This window comes from Typopeltis vanoorti, chromosome 13, assembly GCF_054136105.1.
Source record: "Typopeltis vanoorti isolate ZY-2024b chromosome 13, IOZ_Tvanoo_1.0, whole genome shotgun sequence".
Lineage (NCBI taxonomy): Eukaryota > Metazoa > Arthropoda > Arachnida > Uropygi > Thelyphonidae > Typopeltis > Typopeltis vanoorti.
Genome location: NC_143561.1, coordinates 96,887,178 through 96,915,131, shown reverse-complemented (window position 1 = coordinate 96,915,131; position 27,954 = coordinate 96,887,178). Strand labels below are relative to the sequence as shown.

The following is a 27,954-nucleotide window of genomic DNA, read 5'->3' as shown; positions in this document are numbered from 1 at the left end:
TTTGGAGTGACTCACCTGGAAAGGCTGCTGGTGGAAGGAAAGTTGAACAGGGGAAACGGGGGTGGGTGGGCCAGGGAGACAGTGTAAGGAGAGTGAATTCTCAAAGCAGTGATGAATGCATGTATAGGGATGGTCACAATAGGAACGGGACGACCTAGAATAGGTGAGGTATTCCAGGTCTTCCCAAGGAATACTTTGGTACTAAAGGTATTCCCTGAATCTTAGTGGGGGAGAGAAGTCACAGATGAGGGGGTAGCATGGATAGGACTGGTTATGGATCAATAAATGAATTGTTATGCTTATATGCAAATGCCAGAGGAAAGATGAAATTATTGCACTGATTGAGTTTACTTGCCCAAAAATAGTCGGAATAAGTGAAACATGGTTGAATGAGAATGATATCTTGATGGGAATAGAAATGGAGAGAGATGATATTTCCATGCAGATGGAAGAACAGGAGGGGGATGCTGCTGATGATAGCAGGAGAATTATGTCCATGCAAGGTTAAGATACAAGGGAGGAAAAAGTAGCAGTGGATTTGAAGCAGATGGTGCAAGGTGGATAGAATGAGATATTTGGTTGGGTGTTGCTACAGGCTGGGAAATGTGGAAGGCAGAGACAAATGTATAGACAACTTTTCATAGTGAGCAAGCAAAGGGTGGTCATTATGGCGGATTTCAATTATGACGTTGATTGTAACAAAGAGATAGCATCAGAAAATAGAGAGAATGAATTTGAGTTCTTAAAGGACAATTTTTGAGAGTATATGATGGTTAAGTCTCAGATCTGGATCATTTGAGGATGTATAAATAGATGGAGTGTCTTATCTTTCCCTGACCATGAAACGAGCACCTGGGTTGATTAATATATTTCTGTGAAGAAGGGATATATGTGGAACTCCAAGACTAGCAAATTATGAAAAGCTTAGGAGACAACTGGGAGCTAGAGCATGGAAAGGAGACTGATGCTGTTTGGGCACTGATCAAGAGCCGTTTAACAGCAACAATTTCTGAGTGTATTCCTAAGGAGAAAAGGCTAAATAAGGTAGGAGTAAAATGGATGAATGAAGAGATAAAATGTGAAATCTGGAAGAAGAAGGCACTGTGGCAATACAAGATGAATGTTAGTAATAATCAGTTACATGAAGAGTGCAAAGTGCAGACCAGGAAAGTAACTTGGTTGGTAAAGACAGAAAAATGTGCACTGTGAGAATAAAACATCCAATCAAGCTCTGGAAAAATGATGCTAGTTAATGATATTGACAGATTGATAATCAATGCAGAGAATATAGTTGAACTATTCAATGACCAGTTGAATGCTTCAACTGGTCATTGAATAGAAGGAGAGACTGATGGTTAATGAGCAACAGATACGTGAGGAATTAAATAAATTTAATGTTAATCAGGCAGGAATTGACAATATATATCACTATGTGTCATGAAGGAATGCTCTGGGGAATTAGCGGTGCCATTGGTACACCGGTTTAACATGAGTCTTGCAACAAGGCAAGTCCCAAAGGAATGGAGGATGGGAAAAATCTTTCGACTTCGCAAGGGGGGGGGGAAAGACAAATAGACCAATCTGTGCATCTGGAGTTGTAAAGGCATTAAAAAAGTTGGCGAGGGCTAGGATTCAGAAATGGGTTGAAAATAGCAAGTATTTTTATGATGGTCAGCAGGGATTTGTTACCTGAAGGTATTACAACAAGACGACAAATTCACTGAATAAAGATGTATACATACAGTATTATACTTGGATTTTTCAAAGGCCTTTGATACTCTGCCACATGACAAGCTGGTAGCTGAACTGAAATAGATGGGATTATGTAACAAATTAGTGAATTGGATAGCTGATTTACTCTCAGATAAGTATCAGCAGTTTGTGTATCGAGGAGTTGTATACCCCAAAAAAAATAAGATCACTAGTGAGGTGCCACAAGGATCTATTTTAGGATCATTATTGTTTAACTTGTATATTATGACATTGGAACTAGCTTATCTGGAGACTGCATCATTGGCAAACAGGTGCGCAAGTTGGGAAGAACTATGAGAAGTAGAGCAAATGGTGTGGCCTTGTAGGAGGATCTCAACAGACTATGTGAGTAGAGCTGTCAGTTTAATGTTGCAAATTGCAAGGTCCTGAAATTTGGTAGGCAAGGTTGGGATGCAGGGTATACAATTAATGGTGAAATTTTGAGAGGAGGTGGAAGAGAGGAGATAGGAGAGTATATCAGTGAATTATGGCAAATTATTGCTACAATTCACTGATATACCTTAGTTATGAGTTATGGCAATAATGAGGACGACATTGACATGCAGAAATAAAGACATTATGGGTCCCTTGTATAAGGCTTTGATCGGCCACATATGGACTACTGTGTGCAGATTTCGTCACCTGATTTTCAAGGCGATGATGTATTGGAGAGGATACAATTAAGATTTACTAAATTAGTGTCAGGTCTATGTAATGTCATATATGAGGAGATTGTGGGAATGTACATAAGTCGCAGAGCCTTCTGAATGATAAAGGAGAAGGAATATAGTAAATGAGGAGTTGCTACCAGATTAATGTGGACGGAATTTTGCAAAGGTAAGGAAGTGATCATGTTTGACACCCCCATACCCTGTCCAATACTACGGATACAAAAGATTACTCCACGTTGTGACCCATGTTGACTATGCCTGTTCAAAAGCAAACAACTAAGTTGTTTGCTTTTGAATAAGTTGCTGAACTGTCGCAGTCGATTATGCACGGAGAACAAGCCGCTCCTATACAAAACGATTATCAAACTGACACGAATCGCCAAGCAAGGGGGGACATGGCGAACTCGAACGTCAAAAATAAATAAAATAAAAATCATACAAAGCAAGTGCATTCGCATGCACCATTGCACTTCAACGTTACATGGTTCATGAGGAATGCACAGCTTCACAGACAAACCGTTATACACGAGACGACAGCAAACATTTTTTGCGAATGCTGCTATCCCTCCCAACTCATTAATACCCAGGCAGTGAACTATAAAGAACACGGCTTACCAAAACAAACCCTAAAACACCACTGTGGGTCAGTATCAAATACATTTCTAATCAGTCCACAACGGGTGAGAGAAGTGTTTGCTAAACAATCCTAATCTATACATAGTTTTTTCTTTCAGAACCAACAAAGGGATAAAGAACCATAGGTTGCGCCCATCTTGCCAGAAGTGTTATCCCTTCACACTTCTAAGGATGCTATAATTCGAAATCGCTCCACTCCATAAAGGTTTCCATTCACATCTGTTTAAATAGCATTACGGCTATTGAAGAACTCTTCAATAGCCTTAATGTCTTGTATAGGAGCAGCTTGTTTTCCGTGCATAATCGACTGCGACGGTCGATTCATGACATTCATAAATCGATATTTGCAGAGCATACTTCGAATTTGGTGGCTTTCTTTGTATATTTCCATTGAAACCAACGCTATTTCGCATCCTTATAAAAGAACTGATTTAATATATTCATTACATTTTTTTTTGCATCTAAGTGAATATTTTTCATTTTCCATACTCTACTGAGTTTAGCATATGCATTTCTTGCCTTTTGAATCCTGTATCAGCATCTCTAGTTGCTCCTCCATCTGCAAATAGAACTCTGCTGCGGTATGTAAAATTTGAAACGGTTTCAAAATTTTTTCATTTTCAATTGTACTTTGCGACTGGCTGTTCACACTGATTCTCATTTCTTTCAATCCTACTTGGTAGCTACATTAATGATCTGCAGCTCTGCCAAGTTTGTATTCAAAGACACTTCATAAGTACATTACACTTCTTACACACCCACACTTTCTCATCTTCTATGAATCCTCCCTGCAGCTATCGTCAATATCTTCCCAAGCATATACATTGCATTCACGGCATCTTAACATGTTCAAAAATCTATGTCACTTGCATTTGTCTTTCGCGCTAATTAAGTCTCATCGCCATTTTTGTTCACTCTCAGACCACATTCAAGAATTTAATTAATACACAATTTTCTAAACTGTACAACCCATATCGATCACAGCTATTACACAACAAATTTTAATTAAACTACTAATCTCGCTACACAAATTATCTTTCCGCAGCTCTCTTATTTTACAACTATGTTATTAGCCTTAATTATAAGCTGTAGCGATAAACTGAAATAAGAGAGCCAAAAAGTTTCACTTCGGCGATGCACAATTATTCACATTATATTGAATCCAACATTATTTCAACGCCGAATAGAGAAACTACAAGAGTTTTGTGCCGAATAGAGAAACTATAAAAGTTTCGGCGGATCCAAGCGTAAGCAAATCTTTCATCTTGGTGCCTTTTGTGATGCGACACCTTTTTTGGCAACTCCTAAGGTAAAGTATAAGTTCTGCATCACTACAACCTGAGTATTTACATACATCTGGATCTGGCTCCCACTGACGATACCTCAAAAAAGGTCGAAACCCGTCTGGGCAATGACGCCCCCCATAATGTGTAACATCATACCTGTCCGCCTGGAGATGTGTTTTACATTATGGGAAATACAAAGGATAGTGATCGGATCTTTCCCCACCTTTACTACGAGTTTCCCCTGTCATGGAATGTTTGCATACGCTTGGATCCGCCGAAACTTTTATAGTTTCTATATTCGGCTTTGAAATAATGTTGGATTCAATATCAACTTAATTTGAATAATTGTAGCGAAAGTTAGTTAAGTAGGGTACTCTATAAAACTAAAAAAGGTTGTAATACTCTCATATTTCCGGATTAATTTAACTAAAAATTTATAAAAATTTCAGATAAACATGAATTAAAATTAGCAAATAATCCTATTGCAATTATGGATGACTATAATTACTTTGGACAATTAACTACTAATTTGAGGAAAAACAAATGCATAGAAAGAAATGCATAGATGAATCACACCAAATAAAAATCCTGCTAGCTACATAAAGATTCTGTTGATATTTACTGGTGTGTTTAAGAAGAAAGCTATTTAATATGTGCATTATTCCAGCGTTTATCTGTGGAAGTGAGACAACTAAAAATAACAGGGAGACAGCTTATGAATGGTCCAAAGAGCCTTGAGGAGAAGAATGCTCCACATTCTCTTCGAAGGCTACAGTAACTTAGAAAAGTCTTAAAACCCCCATTACTCAGTATTTCTCATACCTTCTGATCCTTAGCAAAAGCATTTGGGAGCAATTCTTGTCTATCTGTGCTCCCACATCTGTCTGTCTCAGATGGCAACGTTGCAACATCATCATAAGATAAAGCCGATCTCCTTGCATCTTCCTTCTCATTCAATTCTTGCATAGGTGACCAAGACAACTTATCTTTACTGAAATATTGCATTGTATGGCTTTGCTAGAAAGACATCAGAAGAATCGAGAACCTGAATACCAGGTTGCTCAACAGAAATACACATACCGGCAATTGAATTAGAAACTTTTGCTTCACTTAACTCTTGTACGCATATACTATATTACAAAATATGTAATGTTTTGTGATGTATATATGCGGGAGTTGAGTACTAATGTATATATATTATTCATTAATTTAATTTCTGACCAATCATGTATTTCTGTAGCCTTGTGTTACCTTGTTGTAATTTTGTTAATATGTAAATACCACACAACTAAATTTAATTTTTATGCATACATATTGTATAATAATTCCTCTTTAACTCGAGGTAGATACTGCATTTCTTGGTTTGCTGCTGCTGCTGTTGTACATGCATTTTGTTTATTAACTTGTATTGTTGTCGAATTATGTACTGCCTTAAATGCTGCGGTAATTTTTTTCTATGTAGATACTGCATTGCCCATCTTAACTTTTGTGCATACATATTATTTACTATTTTTTCTTTACTAATTATGTATTGCTGTAGGATACGTTGTATATTTGTATAACCTTCTTGTAATTTTGTTTATATGTAGATACCACATTGCCAAATTTTATGTTTATGCATGCATATTGTATAATAATTCCTTTTTGCATATTTATGCATGGCTGTAAAAACATCCGTTATAATTTCAACTATATATAGATACTTGGCTTGGTGTCTTGTACACGCATTTTGTTTATTTAACTTGTATTGTTGACAATTTTTGTACTACTGTAACCTTGAACCTTGTGTGTTGCTGTGCCCTCTGCAGCAATTCTGTTTCTATATAGATGCTACTTTGTGGAACCTAATTTTTGTACAGGCATATTGTTTACAATTTTCTTTAACTGCTTATGTATAGTTGTAAACTTAGTATGGCACAGTATGACCTTTGTAGTTTTTGTGCCAAATAAACTATAAACCAACCAATCAAACCAAGATTGTATGTAAACATCACTTACGCAAGTTATATGTAAACTACTTGACCACGTGTTCTAGACAACTATTTAAGAATGTTGCTGGTCAGTAATCGTCAACAGTGTTGATCACACTGGGGAAAAAAGGATTTTTCGGGGTTAGACAAAGAGATTGTCGGTGCCCGTTTGGCTGCAGCCACGATTTTGAAAAACAGAAAAGTTGACTGGTTTCTCAAAAGGTAAGATATCCTGGGTGTTTAATCAGTGGGAAAATAACCCACATTGCTGGTCTAAGCAGCGTAACAGTGGTCCTAAGACAGTCGTAGGAACGAGATCCCCGTCGTCTGAGAAGACTCGTATGGACAAAAAACAACTTCCTGTGTGGTAGCTATTGACCGAAGCATTTAATGAAATGTCTGTTCCCGACCCATATCTCACCGAACTATGCGTAGGGAATTGAAGAGGATCTGTATTGGCCGTCGCATGCCTATACGAAAGCCACTGATTTCTTCAAAGACCGGAAGTTCGTCTAGTGTCAGGAATACTGTAACTAAACAATGGAAGACTAGTAAAAAAAAAAAAAAATCATGTGGTCCATGATTTTTTTTATAAACCTTGTTTTGTACCGACGGTAGACAGAGTTTGGGGGGGGGGGGGCATGAAGCATTTAAAATCCAGCTTGCCTTGTAAACACAAGGTTTTGGAGGTGATGTCATGGTGTGGGCATATTCTGTTGGAACAATATGTATGAACAGTCCCCTGATATTGCTGGAAGGTCGGGTGCTCTTCAAGGAATGTCTAAACATTGTTGCCAATAAAATCCATCCTGCTCACTTTTTATCCAATAAGTGACGGTTGTTTCATGGACGACAATGCCACTGCCCATCGCGCAAGAATTATTCGGCAGTAGTTCAGCGAGCATGACAGCTACTTCCACTATCGTTTCCCTGGCCACCATAAAGCTGGGATCTGAATCCCATTGAGAATGTATGGGACACGATAGAAAAACAGATCGAGAGCAAAGTCCTCTTTCGTCAAATCTGAGCTAGTTAAGGGACTGTCTGGTGAACGCCTGGTATGTTATAGAGGTAAATGCAATCTAACACCTTGTGAAATCTATGAGACACTGGATATGTGCTATAATTCGGAGCTAAAGGAGGTCCAACACGGTATCAGATAAGTTTCCACTTCACTGACCGGTATGTGTACAAGTACAATAAAAACATAACGGAAAATTCAACAATGCTAATATGAGATCTCAAAAATAGTTATTTCGATCTCGATTGTTAACGAGCAGGATTTCTGTATATAAGACAGACGGCGGACAAGACATGCTAAGAAATTAACACGAAACCATAGTATTAACAGAGATTAGTATTAATTAATACAGAATAACTTATAAATAAAATGAATACATAAAAATAAAATAATGAATAGCCTTGGGCCAGCTATCTGTGATGACTGAGGATGAAGATTGACTTCTACCAGTGTTCAGAAGGGCTAAACAGTCTCTCTTACTTCCTCTGGAGAATATAGCTGATTTATTTATTTAGCCCCAGGTATACAGAAGTATCAGAATTCTGAACCTTAGAGCAATTTTCTGAGAATTTCGGATTGACGCAGCAAAAACCTAGCGCAGTTGGCCAGTCTCAGAGGTGGCAATTTTTCCCCTCTTTCGGACATGTAGATTTTCCATCCCTTAAAAGGTTGAAAGTTGACAGAGAATACACGTAATTAATAGACATAACACACCGGCCAGGCAGCCTTAGTTGTTTCAGTAATAATTCCAGCCAATAGCAATTTCATTTTAAGGGTTCTTACTTCTTCGGAAACGAAATATCTGTACTGATTTATTAGACAATTAAACCAATTCATCTCCATTGCAGTGATTTTCCTGTTAATCAGTCTTTCAGTACACAGATAGTTACAGTGGTGTAACTAAGATTATTGTTTCTCTCATCTCTGCAACAAACAAACCCGATCACTTGAGAACGTTTTAACTGCACTCTGCGTCCCACCGCACTGTGCTATTTCGTGGTAGTCACGTATTATTGAGTTTCTACTTGGACTTTGTCACCGTATCCAACGTGACCCGAAAGAGCCCATGTTAGTGAAACGTCTAAAAAAATGCTACGATGAAAGACGGTCCACATCTGAATGATCGATAGGATTATACATTTCAAGTACAATGGCGCATATCGAACAAAGGGCATCTGTTTCTGCATATGTTTATTTCCTTGATTAAGAATTATAATTGCAGCCGAAGCAAATAAGGCTATTAGTTCAACAAATTACGTATGATAACTCCCGTGGTTCTCCGATAGATTAGTCTATTTTGTGAAATAAAAAACACTTTCATTTCATATAAAAGTTCACGATGGCATTAAAAACACAGTTGTTTTTTTCCTCCAAACCGAAGGACAAATGACGTATATCGTGTCATTCTTGTGACTGTCTTTCCTTGGTTAAGACCTATCTATTTCCACTGTTCTGTCAGGATTTAATAAGTCCTCTCCCCCCCCCCCCAACACACACAGTACGTGCAAATAAAAATATCTTAAAATAACCTAAACAAAGGATTAATTTCGATAAAAGACTCTGAAATAATATTAACTAAAAACAATTAAATCAGACCTGAGTGTAGACAAGGGGAACTGTAACCCAGTCATGGCCCCACAGAAGGCTAGTTTTAGACCTCAGTTCGTTAATTTCCTGAAAAATATTAAAAAAATATTTAAAATTATTTTTTTATTGAGTATCAATTTACATAAATTTTAATGCTCAAGTAAGTACTGGAATAGCTATATTTCAGAGGAAACCTGAATTGCACAAACACCTCACTGGCACACATGGATCCCCAAGGCATAAGCATACTCTCCCAGAATAGTCCGGTATATTCTGGATATTCTTCCTTCAATATAAGACCAGTCCAATTGCCGATGCTGAATCCACTGGTCTGATTCTCATCCGATGGTCCTGTTCTCTCCAGAGGTATTACATAACAGTATGGCGTGTATTTTCATGTTCACTAATATGGATCTGTTCGTAAAGCTGCGGCAGTGTAGGAAGCGATACAATAGTCAGAGTGTCATCTCTGCCGGCATTCATCTTTCCTGTAACTACAACCACAGGTCCGAGTTCGTATCAGAAGCAACAGCTTCAGACCATAGCACTTCCACTATAAAACTTCACGTTTGATAATGAACTCGAGCATAAGGCACCGCCATACTTCTTACACTCGCCTATCCGATTGGAGAAGTAGGTAGCATGATTCATTCCACCATCTCATGGGCTTCCAACTCCCTACAGAGCAACCAGAATACTTCGTACTCCAATTAAATCCGCGCTGTCTGCTCTTCCACTGAAACAGGCTTATCCAGTTCTTTACATCGGTCCTTTCGGTATCAGGTTACCGAGAGATTTGTGTACAACCCCTTTAGTCTCGTGGTGTTACTTTTCTGTGCGTTCCTGTGCATTTTCTTGACAAAAGTGGCACCTTTACATTCCTACCGTCTGAAGGAAAAAAAATGCTTACGCTGACGTTATTTCATTACCAACGGATAAGTCACTAATCTAACATTCTCTGATAATGCTAATTCCTTAAGTTCCTCTCCGCTTGTGATATCCGTTTGCTTTATCCACCTGTGGGATTTCCATATTTATATAAATACACTTAACAATAAAAATATTTATTAATGAACAAATACTTCCTTTCACATATCGTAAAAGCGGTGTAATATGAAAAACAATAATGGAAATTTGCATCCAAAAGAACACCAAAACGCATGCGTTACAATGAAACCTTCTAAAGATGCAATCACGCAGAATCTAGGATAAAACACCATTGGGGGTGTATGTATTTAATGCAACTGAGGAGAATATTTACCCATACTTTTGGAACAGAATGGCAGTCATTAACGATGGAGTAAGGTTTCAGAACTTTCTTTGAAAAATGCAAAAGGCTGGCTCAATATGAAATCGGCAATAGCAGATTTCGTGTTGAGCCAGGCCAGATTTATCAGGTTTCATAAGCTGAATATGGCTCTGACTGATCTTCCAATTTAATCAAAAGACAGATTATCACCTTTGCTGCTACCTGGTAAACACTGGTAGCAGGCGACAATGTCTTTTTTGTAGAAGGTAAGAGATTGAAGATTTGGTTAATGGATTTGAAGGTAGTGATGAGTTGGAATTTATTCAAAGTATTTGCCATATGTTTAGAAATGCCTTTAATATAAGCCTTTTCACCATTTAGTGAAAATTCATCTACATTGCCGGAGAGACTGCTTATGGTCTAGGCCACAGGTGGCCAACAGCAGGGCCGCATGCGGCCATGTAACATGATTTTGTGCGGCCCGCTGCAGGATAAAAACTATATTAAATTATATGTATTATCAATTTAGCTATTAGTTTCGACCGCAGGTTTTCTGATTGATATACTAGTTATATTCATTGTTTCTGATGACGGAAACAATTTATATTCTCAACACGGAATCAAAATTGCTTTAAAATGATTACTCAATTTATAAAATCTACTGCTACTCCGTGCGAGTTGTAGTAGTGGGAGTGGTAGATTTCTATGCGCTCCAGAGTAACGCATCGTTGAAAGTCACTTGCTCTGCTCTGGTTACAGTGATCAGTTTCAGAGACTCAGGTTCACAGTTAACAGTGTTATTGTTGCAGTTTGTGTCCTCTGGTCAGTTACTTCAGCCTTTGTGAATAAGAAACGTAAGATCTGTGAAGAAAACAGGTCATTTCAGGAGAAATGGGAAAATGAATTTTTGTTTATAAATAATAACGACAACAAACCACAGTGCCTTATGTGTTTGCAAGTATTGTCTGTGCACAAGGAATATAACCTCAAACGCCACTACATACAGCACCTTTCCGCTAAATACCAACAATATGTTGGACAAGTACGTACTAAATTGAAGAAAAAGGTTAGTGCTCAGAAATCTATTTTTACTAAACCAACATCAATACAAAAAAAGCTCACTTTTGGCATCGTTTGTTGTATGTAAAACATACATACATGTGTTACATGTAAAAAAACCAGAAATATGTAATTAAATTTAATTTAACAATCTTATATTTACATCAATCGAGTATTTTATATTGTTCTCCCAGTAGTAAAATGATTTAACAAATATAGTAATTCAATACATATAACTATTGCCTTGAAAAAATGCAGAGTTTATTTTTATTTAAGTTCTGTCTAAAGATGTGCGGCCCGTGACGCTACCACTCATCATATATTGGCCCTCGTATAGAATGAAGTTGGCTACGCCTAGTCTAGGCTAAAGGAAATTTGATGGGCTTACCCTCTATGACCGAAGTTGGCTAATTTTTTTTTTTTTGGAACGCTTTGAAAAAAAAAAAAAATCTTAATTCTCGACACTAAACCTCTCTGGCTACTCTATATAGATAGTATTAGCAAAGCCACCATGAGGTGGGAGATAGAATTAAATCAGTTGCAACTGACTATGAGATCCGAAGGATTTTCAGGGAAACACCATGACTTAGGAAAAATGAATATCATGAAAATTGCAACTAATGGAACAACCGAAATAAATACTGGAGTAAAAAGAGGAAGAGGCAAAAAGGTACATATTATGATTATGATACATAAACTTGAAGAAAATTATTGTAGAACCACTGATATGAAAGATTAATAAAATTAGAATTAAAATATTATGAGGCTATATAACAGTCGGTGTTTATGCACCAGAAGATGGAAAAGAAGAAAATAAATGCTAGAATATGAAAGAGAAAATTCAAAACAAACAGTTAGTTGTGATGAGATATTCGCAATCATAATGGATTGCGAATATTTGAACATAAAGAAATACACAAATATACCTATGATCATTATAACGATATAAATCAGTTATTACATTCTTGGATTTGAAGCTATGCGAATTAATCATAAATGTAGAAATATATGAAAATCGTGGTTTTTAATTAAATTCTGATCATTATAGGTAAAAATCTCGTTTAAAACACGATGGCTAAAAATAACAAATAAAATGGAAAATACATATAAACAAAATTCGAGTTTCTCGATTATAACATTCCGGTACTAGGTAGCAATATATATAAGAATACAGATGACAGGATGAATGGAAAAATCTGAAACAAATCCTCAAAATCCTGATAAAAGCAGTAACAGAAAGCGTAGAAATAAAGAGTAAAGCGAATAAGAATATAGGGGCGGAAATGTCTCAGAGTAACTGGGTACACAGAAACAGAAAATATAATAAAACCGAAAAACAAGTTATCAGAAATGACTAAATTATAGGACAATAGAGGCAGTAAGAGAATAAAAGAAACAGCTGCTACAAAGGCTCTTTAATTGGTTCACGATACAGTATAGTGTCCTCAATAGTCAACATCATAGAATAAAATTTAGCTGTAAGAATCTAATAGTTCGCTTCTCTAATCTAAAGATTCTTTAGAATTTGGTAAAGTACGTCTCTTTAGAAAACGAACCCATGCTGAGAGACATCTAAATGCTCTTCCCGCCGTTACTGACGAGGATGAACTAGCTAAATAACTCCAGTTTCTGAAAAACACCTTTCTACAAAACTGTTACAATAGGCGCACCGTCTCAAGACTTCTTAACCAACAAGCCATTGTTATGTACCTCAAGTGACGAGGAAAGCAAAAGTGATAATCACTCTTCCCTATAATCACTCCTGTTATCAGAGTGAGATTGCTACTTCGATCCCTAAAACCACGAAACGACCTCCTAAAATATTTATGGTTTTACTGACTATGGTGTGACTGGAAACTACGAACAGACTGAGAAATCTATTCAACAACGCATTGAAAAACATATTAGAGATATGGACTACCAAAGAAGTGTGGACCCAGCTCTATCATCCCATGTACTCTCTTCAACGATCCACAAGGCACCTCGACAAAGAGACGAAATCTTATGCAATGAATCCGAAGTGTTACACAGTTATGGAGGGAAAAAATCGGCAATCTTTAAAACACTTAAATATAAATCCTAGTATTAGCATGTTGGAATAGAATGCATATTTGCCGGCGACCAAATTGTATTATCTAGCTACGTCAGTAAACAACCTATAAAGATCTGTAACATTATTAAATGAAATATCACAAGAGTATAATACGAAAAAATATACTCTTCTGAAAAATATCTAAAGAAAACACAATAGCTTTCATGGAGAAAACCTAAGAAGTTAAATAGTTATAGATAAAATATTACGAGAAGTAAATGTTCTCAGACCTAGAAAGTGATTTACCATAGGAAGAGAGACATAAAAATATCGAACTTTGTAAAAGTTAATGAGCCTCCGTAGCTCAGTCGGTACTTTACGTGAGGAACTTTAATCTGGTCATTTTCGAATAAAGGTGAGTTAGCCAGTCTCATATGGATGTAGGTTTCTGTTGTTGTTTTTTAAATCCGTAAACTCGGGTTTTTCGTTCTCCCTAGACAGGCAAACTGGCCCCGTAAACATGAGTATCTATAGTCATAAAAATCCCCCCCCCCCAACGCCAGACTCTACGACAAGCTGGGGTTTCCCATAGTTATATAATCATAGCGGAACCTGCATCAAGCGGGATAAAAGCGTGAATCGGACTATATACGCTGTCTGACGTCTAAAATAATTTTATTATGTAGGGAGGAAACATGGATCATAAAAGATGAAAAACGAATTCCAACTGCAAAAATGAAATTCCTGAAAAACACGCGATGGGACAATAGAAACAAATGAAGAAATTTTACTATTCTCTGAATATAAAACCAGTAAATTATTTCATAATTGAATATAAACAAAATAGATAAAATAGATAAAATAGCTAAGTCGAACGAACAGTAGTGCGTTCAATTTAGATGTCTATAGCAGACTGCCAATATTGTTGTATATATAAGTTTAAGACCAAAAAGAGCCACGGCATGAGAAACAGGCCACATGGAACATGATAGGAAGAATCAACTGACAATAAAATTTATTCTCTTGTAGGAGAAAATTTTCACGTAATAAAGTACCGCCATACAATGAATTTCGGTGTCCAACACCTCGTTGCAATAAATAAAAAAAAAAAAAAAAAGATTTAAGGATACACTACTATTTCAGACAAGTGGCAGATCTGGGGTGAAGAGGATAATAGCGATATTCCTCTTACGAGAAATCAGAGGGGGGGAAAAATAAGATATTTGGTAAGATAATGAAAAACAAACTTAAATACAAATTAAAACTTTGAAATAAATGTTAATTTTTTTTTTAAAAAATTAAAGTAATTAATAAAACATTTTTTTAACGCAAAGACTTTTCAATTGCACTGAAACTAAAGACCTGTTTCAGTCCTAACTTAGGTATAGAGATTAGGTTTTTGAAAGACCATTTCAATGCAAGGAATATGGAGAAAACTTGAATATTCCATCGCCAGATGCCGACATTTTTCGCTTACTTGGATATAATATTTAATTGCCTATCACTGGGCATCTAGTCAGTTTCTTGAAGGTGCGTGTTTCATATTCGCCTCACATGTAAACCGGCCAGATCAGCACAACAAGTTTAAGATCAATTAATCATATTTTGTCACATTCATAAATACAATAAAAACCATTTCCTCAGGAACACTACCCCCCCTTCCCACACACATCAAACAACAAAACTGGTTTTTTAATTATAGCTATTATTACTTCCTTAAGCATATCGTTTCCTAGGGCCAAGTCTGTTACTCATGATCGATTAAGAATGGCGTTTCTCTTGTGTGATTCGATTGATAATTTCAAAGTAACGCCAACGATAGAAAAGTAATATCTGAATGTGGATAAAATGGGATTATCGAGGATACTATTTAGTGTAACTTCCTCTCCAACCGAATGCATTTTTCCTTTTAGAGTTTACGAACCGCAACTCCACCAGATAATCTGAACTCCTCTCTTTTAAGTCCTACCGGTCTTATGATTATGCCAATTAATTCTCTTATATTCACAAAATCGTAAAGTCTGAATGTTTGCTATCAGTCATATAAAATAGTGGGTCATAAAGGGATCCTACTGGAACATAAAGGGATCCTACTGGAAACAGACCATCAATATGAGCCATTATTAAATTCTCTTGGTGTATAAAATGTACGTCAGGAATTTCTGTAAGTTTATAATTTGAAGATGTTTGCCACAGACTAACCCGCGTTTGTAGTATATTGCTTATAATTTCATAACGCTCGAAAACCATCTCCAGTTATTCTTAAAAGGAAATAATCAGGATAAAAAATAAAATAAAATAAAGCAAAATTTGCTGGGAAAATTTCAGGCAAAATATCAAGTATTCCATTCTTGACAGTTCTTTGTCACATTCGGTAACTAGACCACAAGTATTAACACCAATGGTGATTTTTTTCACTCGTCCCCTCCGTTAGCTAAAGGAGGGGGGAAGGGGGGGGACACACGTGACTGTCAGAGTTGGCAACAGATGATTGAAATAGTAATTCAGAGGATGCTGCATTTTTATCACTTGTAAATTACATTTCACTCAAACATAACTCTAAAACGCGTCTTGAGTTTAACATTAAAGATCAGAATAGCAATTAAATATCACAATCTGGTGTACAGTTATCGACTTTGTGCACAGTACAGTTTCATTCAACAGATAATGATATTTAGATTTGCTTTTAAAATTTGCAGGAATATAAAAGAATAGACAAGATAAGAAATAAGAAAAATTATCCATAATTAACATAATAATACATTACAAACTATAGAAAAAAAAAAAAAAACATGTAGAAAGATTGAATGCGGACAGATGGCCAAATATTGCCTGAAATATAAACCAAAAGGGACATATAAAGAGGAAGATCCAGGAGGAGGTGGGTAGAAGATATTTTAAACCTCTGAAAACGTTATAGGCAAACAATTTCCTAGAAGCCAAGAAAGATGATTTGCTTTTTTCTCCTCGGAAGTACTAAGTCACGTAGTATCGTTCAGAGACTAGGTGATATGAAAATTGCATACACAAAATCTGACACATGGCGAGATAATTATTATTATTATTATTATTATTATTATTCCTGATACCTCCAAGGAGTCCGAAGACTCATCGCGGGAGGACACCTACAACTGTCTCTACACCTAACCTCTACTACGAATCATCTCCATCAACGCCATCTACCGCCCACCTCCAGCACCACCACAACTAGTAATTTTTTGTCTGTAAATTGCGTGTGTTCTGAAGGGCCGATTTGTATGTATGCGGGATGAAAAACCCGAGTTTCCGGGAGAAAAAACCCTGCTACCTCCGTATGAGATCGGCTAACTCACCATCGATTGAAATCGACCAGATAAAGATTCCTCCCGTCGCGACGAGAATCGAACTTAGGCCTATTCCAATCGAAGGGCGCAATGTACCGTCGTTCTTCCAATTGCGCTACGGAGGCGCTAATCTCCAAAAATAATTCTACTTGATTATTAAAAGAAAGGATAATAAATACCCACTATTTTATAGGAAGGTAGCAAAACAGCATTTGCCTTCGAAATTGAAAGTTTCGGGAATGATCATGAGGTTTACGAGCATACCGCCTTTAGTTCAGTGATAACTAAATTGGTGCATATACACTTGAGATGACCTCTGCAGATGAGGCCCTTTTATGTATATTCTCCCTTTTTAGCGCTTTTGGTTTATTTAATGGATTAATAGTTTTTGGTTGGGATCGGGAATCGGGAAGGAGAACTCGAGTTTCCTGAGTAAACAACTAAAAATTCTCCACGTGTCCCTGAGAATTCGAATCACACCTTTCGAACCAAAGAACGTAAGGCTGTTCTTCAAAACTACAAAAGGCACCTACAGTTCTGATAATTAATTGCATTTATCTTTAAAGAGATATCCCTTGTTTCTAGGGTTCGACAAGCTACCTAAAGTTAAGGGATTTTTTTTTTTTTTTGGTGTTAACTGAATAATTTTGGCATGATTGAAATAGTAATTCAATTACTATTTCAATAATAATTGCAGTTACTGAAATTTAAAAACAGTTTGCGAGTTTTAAACTGCTGATCTCTCTTATGAAGCAGTCGTAAAAGAAATTCTCACAAGGGCAAAAAAATACAAGGGAAGGCAAAAAGGAAAAAAATCAGGTTTCATGCTGTGTGTGCAGTTAAAAAGTGTTATATAATAAGTTAATAAATATTATATAAAAGTATTACACGTGTAATTTTCGTAAAATAAGCATTATGAAATGATTTTTATTTATTTTTATTTTTTAACTTATCCAAGCTATATAACCACACTAGCATCCATGACAGAAGCGAAACATTAGTTTTATACTCTGGTATGGGAAGAGTATATTATCAGATCACGTATTGTGTGAAAATGTGATATGTTTTGTTTGATTTCTGACATCGATCGAGTTTCACACCAGAAGTATTTGCTTCTAAGTGTGCGTATTGCCTTTTTGCTTCACTTACGAATGCTGGTGTCAATACATAACTCGGGTAAGTAAAAAAATAAAAATAATCATTCCATAATGCTAATTTAACAGAAATTACACTGCTTTTATGTAATTTTTTTATTTATTTACTGTAAACCTTGTTATTTATAATTCGACAAAATGCAGCAAGAAATTCGCGATTTTTCTTGAATTTTAGAAGAAGCTGAACTAAGTTGTGTTATGCTTTGATATGCTATTATTAAGAGAGATCTCCAGGGAGTCAGAAACTCATCGAGGGAGGCCACATACTACACGCATCAGTTATCATACATATTCTTGAATTCATTCACACTGCTTGCACATACAACATCTAATGGCAATCCATTCCAATTACGCACCACTCTATGGGAGAAAATCTAGCCCTAAATTTCCTTCTTAGCAGCATTCAATTCTCAGCTTCCAAGGATATCCTCTCGTCGTTTCCCCACCCTCCATAAAATGAAAAATTCCAATAATTAAAATCTTGAATGATCCTTTCAGAAGTTTGTAAGTCTCAATCATGTCATTCCTCTTTCTCCTGTTTGCCAGTGTCTGCAGTTTACAAATTCTCAATCTGTCTTCATAATTAGTATTCACAATCCTAATAATCATTTTAGCACCCTCCTTTGCACTCTTTCCACTGTATTAGAATCCAACAGAAACCAGAAGAGCAGACCTCCGCACAATAGTCCAAGTAAGGTCATATCAAAGCTCTATAAAAAAAAGGCAAAATGGCATCCTTATCTTTACATGTGAAATTTCGTTAAAGAATTGCAATTATCTTTTGAGTTGTATTTGCAAACTTTGTAAAACTGGCCCTTGAACTTCATCTTCCTATCTACTAACACTCCAACATCCCAAGCCTGATCAGTTTCTTCTAGCATAATCCCACCAATATAATACGACCTTGGATATCTAATCCGTCAAAGTTCATGACTTCACATTTACTGACATCTATTTTCCCATACCCACAACTCCAGCCTATTCAAATCATTCTGCAAGTACTGCATATCAGCAGCATTCCTGATTATCCTACCTATCTTTGCATCATCAGCAAATAGTTGTATGTCGCCTGTCAAATACTTCCAAATATCAGTCTATAGACTGAATAATAGTGGACCAAGGACTGATCCCTATGGTGCACCACTGGTTATTTTTATTAATCTTTGTACTGTTTATGGGCAGTACTACTGCCCTTACATCACGTCCAGACATTTCGTCCAGACTTGATATAAGCCTAAGCCTTTACAAGTGTTTCACCCTATGCTTGTTCGAGTTATCATAGTAGTCATTCTCTGGTGGCAACACCACGCCACCAGTGTGCCCTGTAGGGCCCTCAAAGAAAGAACTTTTATATCCTTCTGCGTAAGCCCAAGCAGTTTCAAGTCCTTATAACTATTTGCACTCCATACACCATGTAAAGAGATGGTGGCGCTGGTAAACCTCTGAGTTGTCCCATGCTCCTCCCGTATTTACTGACATCTATTTTAAACTAGTCTCCCAACCTTTGTTCTTAAAGCGATTGTTCAGAATGGAGACCACGGCATCATGCCTCCTCACGCGGACCCCATGGGTGCGGAAGCAACACTGGGATATATGAGACAATGTCTCACTGTAGTGGCAGCCAACCCTACAGTTGGAGTCGTCACTACCCCATCGAGCTGTGCGGGCTCGAGTAGGCAGGGCATTGATCCTCGTCCTGATAAGGTCAATATACTCGAACCCAGAGAGGAGTCTGGTGCCATCCCTTACCCAATCATGCTGGGGAGGCACCAAATATGACTCTTTTAAAGGAGCCCCATCTACAGAACAGTGCAACAGAGATGCCCATCTCTTGTGTTCTGCGGTGCTGACTCGATTAAAGTGCCTTGATAATGGGACCAGCCTTTAGTCCGCCTAAAGTCTTCTTGTATTAATGGGCTAAAGAAAGCCTCTCTGCAGATGGGGGAAGAAGATAGTTCTAACTATGCGATTCTTGATAGCCGCAGGCATGGGATCAGCCATCTAACTGATGAAACCCCAAGCCCACCATCCTTCACCCTCGCATGGAAATATGCAGTAGGAGTATCAGGCGGCAGTCAGAGCCATGATCTCACGGCTGAACGGATAGCCCTGTCCAATCGGGACAGTACCGAAATATATGTCCTACCAAGCATCAACTTGTGGTAAAAGCGAGGTAGGAGATAGTAGGAAAGGTGAAATAGTCTTGCTGGGACTTGAGAAGAACTTTCCTCAAAGAAGCGATCCCAGCTTCTAGGATAGAAGGGACAGAAGACCTTCCCTTTGGGGTGAACATAATACTGAGGTATCTCCACTCTTCCAGGATGGTCAAAGCATGCAACAGCCTCCCGTGCACGGAAAACTCTATAGTCTCGACCTTAAGCTTCTTGTCACGACCAGAGGGACAAGACCTAAAGAGCAGGACTTCTCTACATTAATAGAAAGGCCTCGAATAGAGAAGTCAACTGCCCGGTCAAGGAGTTCCTGCAAGCCTATCTTAGTAGAGGCTGAGAGAATAAGATCGTCCGCAAAGGCCATAGCATTAAAGGAAGAAGCGCCTAGAGAGTAACCTATATGGCTAGGAAGAGAATGAAGAAACTCATCTTTGACCCAGTTAAATAAAAGGAGAGATAGAGGATCACCCTGGCAAACACCCTGCACTGCGGGAATAGAAGTTGCACGGGACCCTGTAGTGATAGCGATGGAGCTACCCATGTATAGCTTCATAACATAGGAAAGAAAAAGGTTCTGGACATCCAGCAATAGACAGCGCGCGCTCGAAGGAGAGCAGGAAGGGAGACGCTATCAAAGGCCTTTTGGAGGTCCAGCGACGTCGTATATAGAGGTTTAAGATGGCGTCGGGAATCAGAGAGAAGAGAACAAAGAAGATATATATTCCCGGCACAGCCATCTGAAGGGACAATAGCTCTCTGTCTATAATCATGCTGTATATGTTGCTGAAGTCGTTTAACTAATATTTTATGATAGAGTCTGAGTAACACAGGGGACATGGTAATAGGTCTAAAGTCTGATGCACAGCTTGAAGTTTCTTTCTTTGGAATGAAGATAGTTCTTGAAGCACGTAAGTATGGTGGTATTACTTTACTGGAAAGGAGAATGTCCACTAAGTCTTGAACCTTCAACGGTACCTTCCAAAGTCAAAACGCAGGAAAGCCATTAGGTCCTGAGGCAGAGAAATTGGATGGAAGAGCTGCTTTAATCTTCTGGATGGAGACAGGCTGGTATATTTGAAAGGCAGGAATGGATCTCAATATCGTAGGTTGGTCAACATAATCAGGGAAGTGTGGAGGTGGAGCAGAAAAGACCGTACTCCAGAATTTGACAAAATCATCATGTAAGTGCGCTAGAGGTGGAGGGGAAGCACCGTCAAGGATGGTTTTGGCACATTGCCCTCTATTCTTTTTATAGAGGGCTTGCATAGGCCGTTTTCCTCTGCTTCCTATTTGACAAAGTCATTGTAGAATGAGACGTAGGCTGATGTTGACGAGGCATGAAGTGCTCAGAGAATTTAGCGTGGAGGTAGTCATTTAACTGATCTGTGATATCCATTCCCAGAAGGCGAGTCTGGATGAGATATTTAAGAATTCGATGGTTATATTCTGGAAGAGGAGGATCATCTAGAAATGATGTCAGTCTGAGAATCCAAGCCTCTTCTTCAACAGCAGGATGGTGGCTGGAAGATGGAAAGGCAGGGACAGGAGATATGGAGATATTACCTGTTCCTTCCTGTGGCAGATGGGCTGCCAATTCTTGAAGGCTTTGTAACTGGCTTTCCGTCTATGACACTTGATGGCATCCAAGGATCTTAATGGGAACGCCTTAAATAAAACCTCATTGATTTTCTTTATTCCTCGAGCCGTCAACTCAATCTCATGAGTGGCGAGGATCTTTTCTTCTTTGGCAGTCCAACGTGATTTGACGCGCTCTGTTTTTATAGCAGCGTTGGCTTCGGCTGGATGTTTCGAGGTGCGATGCACGCCAAGGCCAACTGCGGTAGAGAATGCACGATCGCAGACCTGACATATGAAGTGTCTAAGATTGGGAACTCCTTGACCACCAGAACAAGCATGATGAGAACTTGAATAAATGAGTTGATGACAGTCTTTTCAGAGCTTTCTTTTAACTTTCTTCCTGGGGACGGTGGCAGGATCACCTCCAGGCTAGAAACAGACATCTGGATTCACACTCGAACTTTGGCTTACATCGCCCGTATACCATTTTTTGATATCTCTCAGTCAGCCAGTCACCCACGCTAATATTTTATAATCCAAACCCATATTCTCCAATTTATACAACAGTCTTACATAATGTATTCTGTCAAAAGCCTTAGCAAAATCCAATAAGTATCATGGTATCAATTCCCCTTGTCGAGTTCAATGGTAACATTATTATAGAATGTGAGCAAGTTGCTAAAACATGACCTTCCCTTAGTAAGCCCATGCTAATAATTGCAAAGTAGAGATTCACTGTCGACTCTTGAGATATTGATTGGTCCATAGTTGGATATATCGGTCTTTGTGCCACCCTTGTGTAACGGGATTACCATACCTGCAGAATCTTCGCTGTTCTGAGACTGAAATTACATAGTCTGGTCAAAAAGAATAAGCCAGTTCAGCTGAACAATCTTTTAGCACCTGTCCTGATATCCTACCAGTCTTTATTGGTAAATTCTTATTCAGTTTGTACAACAGCTCTAATACCTCTTCTGCATACACCTGAGTTTCTTCATCCAGTGAAGAGGTAGCAGAGAATTCAAATGTTGCATACACCAGATTGACAGCTTTTTGCAAAATATTCATTCTTTCTTTTATTTGCAGCATATCAAAAGAATTCCTGTGTGTTGTCTTTAGCTTGCAGAGCTAGTTTCTTTTCATAGTCAGACTTAGCTTTCCGTACAACAGTTGTGATCTTCTCGCCTGTTACTTATAATTTTTACAACGTACATGATCCTTATGTAGACGGCATTCCTTCTACATCAACTTTTTTTTTTTTCACGAATCTCTTGCTTAATAAGATTACAAATCCATTTATCTCCTAACCTATTTATTCTTCAAACTCTCGGGACATATTCAGATATTGCATCATTTAATTATTTTTAAATGCTTCCCATCTAGCAACCTATCCCATTCCACTGAACGTAGTTACTCCTTAGTTGGTCATAATTTCCTGCTTTGTAGTTCAGCACGTAACCTTTTCTGAATGGAACATTCACAAACTTAGTCACTTCCCAAGTGTGTATCACCTGATCACTCTTGCCAACCGGAGGCAGATTAGTTACGTCTTTAACTGAAACACCCTCTGGCACTATAATCAAATCTAACACTGTTTGACTTCGAGTTCCTTCTGTCATATGTGCTGCTTGAAAAAGTTGTCTCGAAACAGCTCAACAAATTCAGTTTCAATCTTCTCCCATTATCTTTTCGCGCATATCGTCTCTATTTGGTTATGCATTTCTTCATCACTAGTAACCGATCCACCATGTCTGTAACAACACCCCACTTTGTATTTGATATTGTGAGATTCCACCTCACACTAGATGGCTTCACTGCCAAGTGAAATACTGTTAATAGTACCACAATCAAAGGTCTCAGTGCTAACTGGATTCAAGTCATCCAATATTATTAGCTACACCCCCCCTCCTCTTTTATCCTGTCTGTTCTTCCTAAAAATACTGCACCCTTTACATTCAATACAAGTTAGTATACCTGCCTGATTCTGATAGCCAGGTGTCACTAATGCCTACAATCTAAGGTCCCAACATTTGACCAAGGCAACAAACTCGACCCCTTTGTTCCTGATACTCCTAGCATTCGTGTACCGACATAATCTGCCTGCATATTCTTTTGTATACTCTTGTTCTGCAGACTGCATGACACAGTTGGACAACGTACAGATTTCTATTCTTCTCTAGTGCCTTATACATGTAGACCTCTTTGCACACGTTTGATGGGTCCGAACCGGATGAACACCAAGTCAAAATCATTCTCTCCTCGTAATCATTTCGATTATTCCCGTCATTAGTACAATTATACAACATCGTCGCTCTTACACTGATATTCTCACCATTCCACCCATTATAATTTAGTTTCCCTGACTCTGTTAGGTCTCATACCGGTTATTAGCGTTTCAAAACTTCTGATACCCAAACAAATTCAAGCATAGGCCGTCCCTCTTATACAAATGTAATCTTCCCTCAAACTCACGCCACACATCAAAAAACTCTTATCCATTCCTTCAACACAGCCTACTTATCGCATCATTTTCCATCATACTCCTTTTTCGTAATTCATTTTTATCATATCAAGGTAATTATACTTACTATTTTCACTTTCACACTCTTGCCTCTTCGAACAACCCTTTCATGTCCTCTCTCATACTGAACTTATTGCTATAAGTCGTTAGTACCTACTACAATTACGATCAGTTTTCTGTTTTTGAATTGCTTGCGTTATATTTTTAATTTTTGATCCGAGAAAATTTGAAGTTATAACCCACTCATCAACAGCATGTTCCATGATAGAGTCACCATATCAAATAACATCTTTTTTTTTTTTACAAGATTATAATATACTTATTTTCGTTGTTTACTGACTTACCCGATTCCATGCTTTGTTTCTTACTTTGCTACTTAAGTTCCTTCCTATATTCATTCAAACGCCTCTCGATTTCCTGTAATTCCCGTGTCGTCTCTCTGATAATCTGCTTTAACTTCGCTATTTTGGAAGTTAATTCTTTTTCAATAACCACCATAGCGGGGCAAGCCTTCTTGTTCTCGACTTCGCTGCTCTTCTTAGCGTTACGTTTCTTCTGTCATTTTGGCCCCATTTTAAACTATATTTATTATTGCAAAATCTTAACAAGAATATGTTAAGATACTAAAAACACGAAAATCTCCATGAATATACGTACATATAAAACACTAATTTTTCCTAAAGGGAAAAACACAATAAAAGAGATAAAAATCACCAATTTTACATGAGCTCTAAATTCACCGACCAATCACAATGTAACCTTCCTTAATCATTTACAATTATAACTATTAAGTTATCCCATAACTTAATGCATATTATTTTCTCTTGCTACTAGAGCAGGAGGGGAAAAAATATTTAGTTCGTGCTATTTTATTGTCATTAATGTCGTCGTTAAGCAATCGAATCATATGCGAGGTTCTTGCACCCAGTGGGGAAATCCCACCCCCTACTCTTCTACTTAATGACTATTAACGTGACTCACTTTCTTGAAAAACCTGAATGACAGAAGCAGTGAAAGTAAACTCTACAGGGAAAAAGACAATAAAACAGATAAAAATCACGAAATTAAATAGCGTGATTTGAATCTAATCTAGATTTATGATCTAGATTAGATTCAAATCTAATCTAGATCACTAAAACGTGATTTTGAAAGAAAAAAAAGTTTAATTGGAAGTTTATATGTTACTTAAGCAAAGGTGGAAATTATTACAGGCGTTAAAATCGATTTTTATATTAAATATCTTAACAGCCCGGATTTTCGAGGATTCAAAAAATTGCACAGATGCTGATTTACAAAAATGTCACAGAATTATTTTTATCGCAGTTAGTTACTGTACTAGAAATCGTAGTACGATTCTATAGCCATAATGAATATTCAAAGTTAGAAAGCAGATATTTTATCCATGAGCTTAATATTAACCAAGTGGAATGGAAAGCGTTCTCCGTTAAAATACAAGTTCGTTTGCTGAGTAATAAAATGCGTCGATTTGAAGCTTTATAACCTTGCATAAGCTGACATGTCTTGGTGACGCCCTCTTTCTATTGCTAAGATGAAAGGTGCCTGATCTCATAAAATGAAGCGACAAAAGCGTTGAGATCCGGTTGACCTAAACGATTTCAAGAATTTCTTTTTTGTCTATTCGTGGTAGCGATTCCCTCAGTTCGCTGAATTTTGGAATGCATTTTGAATTTAAAACAGAATGCAAAATAAAATCTATAATTTAAAAAATAAAATAAAATAAATCCGACATTCTCAGTTCTACATGAAGTTACAAATCGCACCATCAAAATCGTGTGATTTTTTTTTTTTTAATTATGTGCTATTAAAAATATTGTATGACTTTCCAGCCAGCGATAACGAAAAATTAGAGACCTAACTGAACAAATGAGGTTGGAAATTAATGGAAAGAACATTCTTTAATTGGCTTATGATGTCACCCACAATTTAAATTTAATAAAACGCAAGTAAGCCTATGGGTCTTGTCATAAACCAGGAAAAAGATAACCTATGACGGACAGATGAAGAAACATTAATGACCGAATTAGACCTAAATGATCCGTTAAGATGAGGAGGAGAAGGATATGCGAGGGCGCGCGCACTCACACGGAAAGGATCAGACTTATGCAGTCTAATTGACGAAGATTATCGTCAATTAGACGTTATCACTGGATAATCCCGAACAACAGTTATTTTAAAATCATCTTTATTTTGATCGATCATATTTAAATTAAAAAAATGATTTTTTTTTTCAATTTAAATATGTATAGCTACAGTTGGAATTGCTTATTAAAGGAGATGACAAATTTAGAAAAAAAAATTATGCTCAGAAAACATAGGAGCTATAATACACAGTACAGTATTATAAATCAGTCAGTGAAACTTGCATTTTCCAAACCGCGTAGAAATCAATAACAGGCTTCCAAGCACTAATTTATACATAGACTGACCATATTTACTTTAAACAAAAACGGGACTTTGGGATTGCAAAAACTGGATGGAGGTTATGTAATAGTCTGTATTCATGAAAAAGTAAGACGATAAAAAAAAGTTTTATTACACAAACATATTGAGCTTACCATTATTTTTCAGTGACAGAATCCATACAAAAATTTGGGTAGACGTAGACAAATTTCGATCTTTCAACAACTTACCATAAAACTTCTCGCACTCCACGACACAATTTTGTCTTACAACTAATACAGCTCTCATTGTTTCAACTCTTAAATCTAAATTTCTCCTTTGACCGCATACTGTTCATAACAGATAATATTCTCTCAACAGTTGCTATACTTCCTGGAAGACAAAGAATAAACTCTACAATATTACAAAAGTCTTGGAAGTCTAAGCGTTTCTCGCTCATTTCAGAAAAAAATCTTTACCCATCTATCAGATACAGAAATGTTATCTTTATTCCATATCCAATTGCCTCACAATTATAGATAATAATGTATTTCTTTTCATTCAAACGTCTTCCTTAGTAGCACCCACTTGAACTTCTCAGTGTTTCCTAGACTGCACTTCCACTTGTTGACATATTTTAAGTTGGTTTCATAGAAATTCTTAACTACCTCAAAAAACTTAGCCATATTAATTTCTCCTGAATCTACTAACATTTTCAGTTATTTTTTGCAATATACTTCACTTTTTCTGGACTAAATTTTTTTACCAGATTTTCAATATTCATGGCTACTTCTGTAGCTGAAATATTATCTTTTTCAGTTAAGTTAATGCATGTTTAGAGCGTAGACACTTGATCTCTTGCAAATGACAACCACAATTTCAAACGGGGATCTTCAAACAATTTTCGGAACATAACAGGGCATTTTTCTTGAGAAAGAAAATAAGAACGAAGCCCATCAAAAGTGCTTAAAATTCTGTCAATTGATGGACCCAAGGACAAAAATCATGTATTTCCATGCTCTAACAATTTAGGGTAATTGTTTCCTGCAAAGTCACAAAAGTTTTTCAGTTCTTCAACTCTGACTGTGTATATATATTGCCGAGTGGTTAACATATCCGCTCTCCAGCCAAAAGGCTGCTGGTTCGAATCCTGCCGTGGGCATGGATGTTTGTGATTGTCTGAAAATACTAGTGGCGGTAGTAGTGGGCAGTAGATGGCGTTGCTGTAGATGATGGTAGTTGCAATTGTTGTAGTTGGTGGAAACAAAGTTGTCGAGTAGGTGCCCTCCCTCAATGAGTCTTTGGACTCTCTGGAGGTGTCACATAATAATAATATTTAAGTATTTGTATACTTTCACTGCAAAACATTCAATATCAATTGGTAAACAGTCGACAGCACACCGGAGACAAATTGTGTATAATGTGTGCCCCAGAACCAATACTGCTAATCTGCCTCTTCAGTTCAGTTTCAAGTTTTTGCCACACGTCATTTTTGCCAAGTCTTTTGCAACCATCAAAATTGGTGTTCGTTTTATCTGCATCCC

General features: G+C 37.3%; 1 protein-coding gene across 1 annotated transcript in view; it reads right to left on the bottom strand.

Moving 5' to 3' along the window:
- LOC150100401 (bestrophin-3-like) overlaps positions 1 to 27,954 on the bottom strand; it is a 92,045-nt gene that overhangs the window by 40,321 nt on the left and 23,770 nt on the right. The window contains exon 5 of the mRNA XM_090402648.1: positions 8,933 to 9,010. Within this exon, the coding sequence (XP_090258774.1) occupies positions 8,933 to 9,010 (78 nt within the window). The remainder of the gene's footprint in view (positions 1 to 8,932; positions 9,011 to 27,954) is intronic.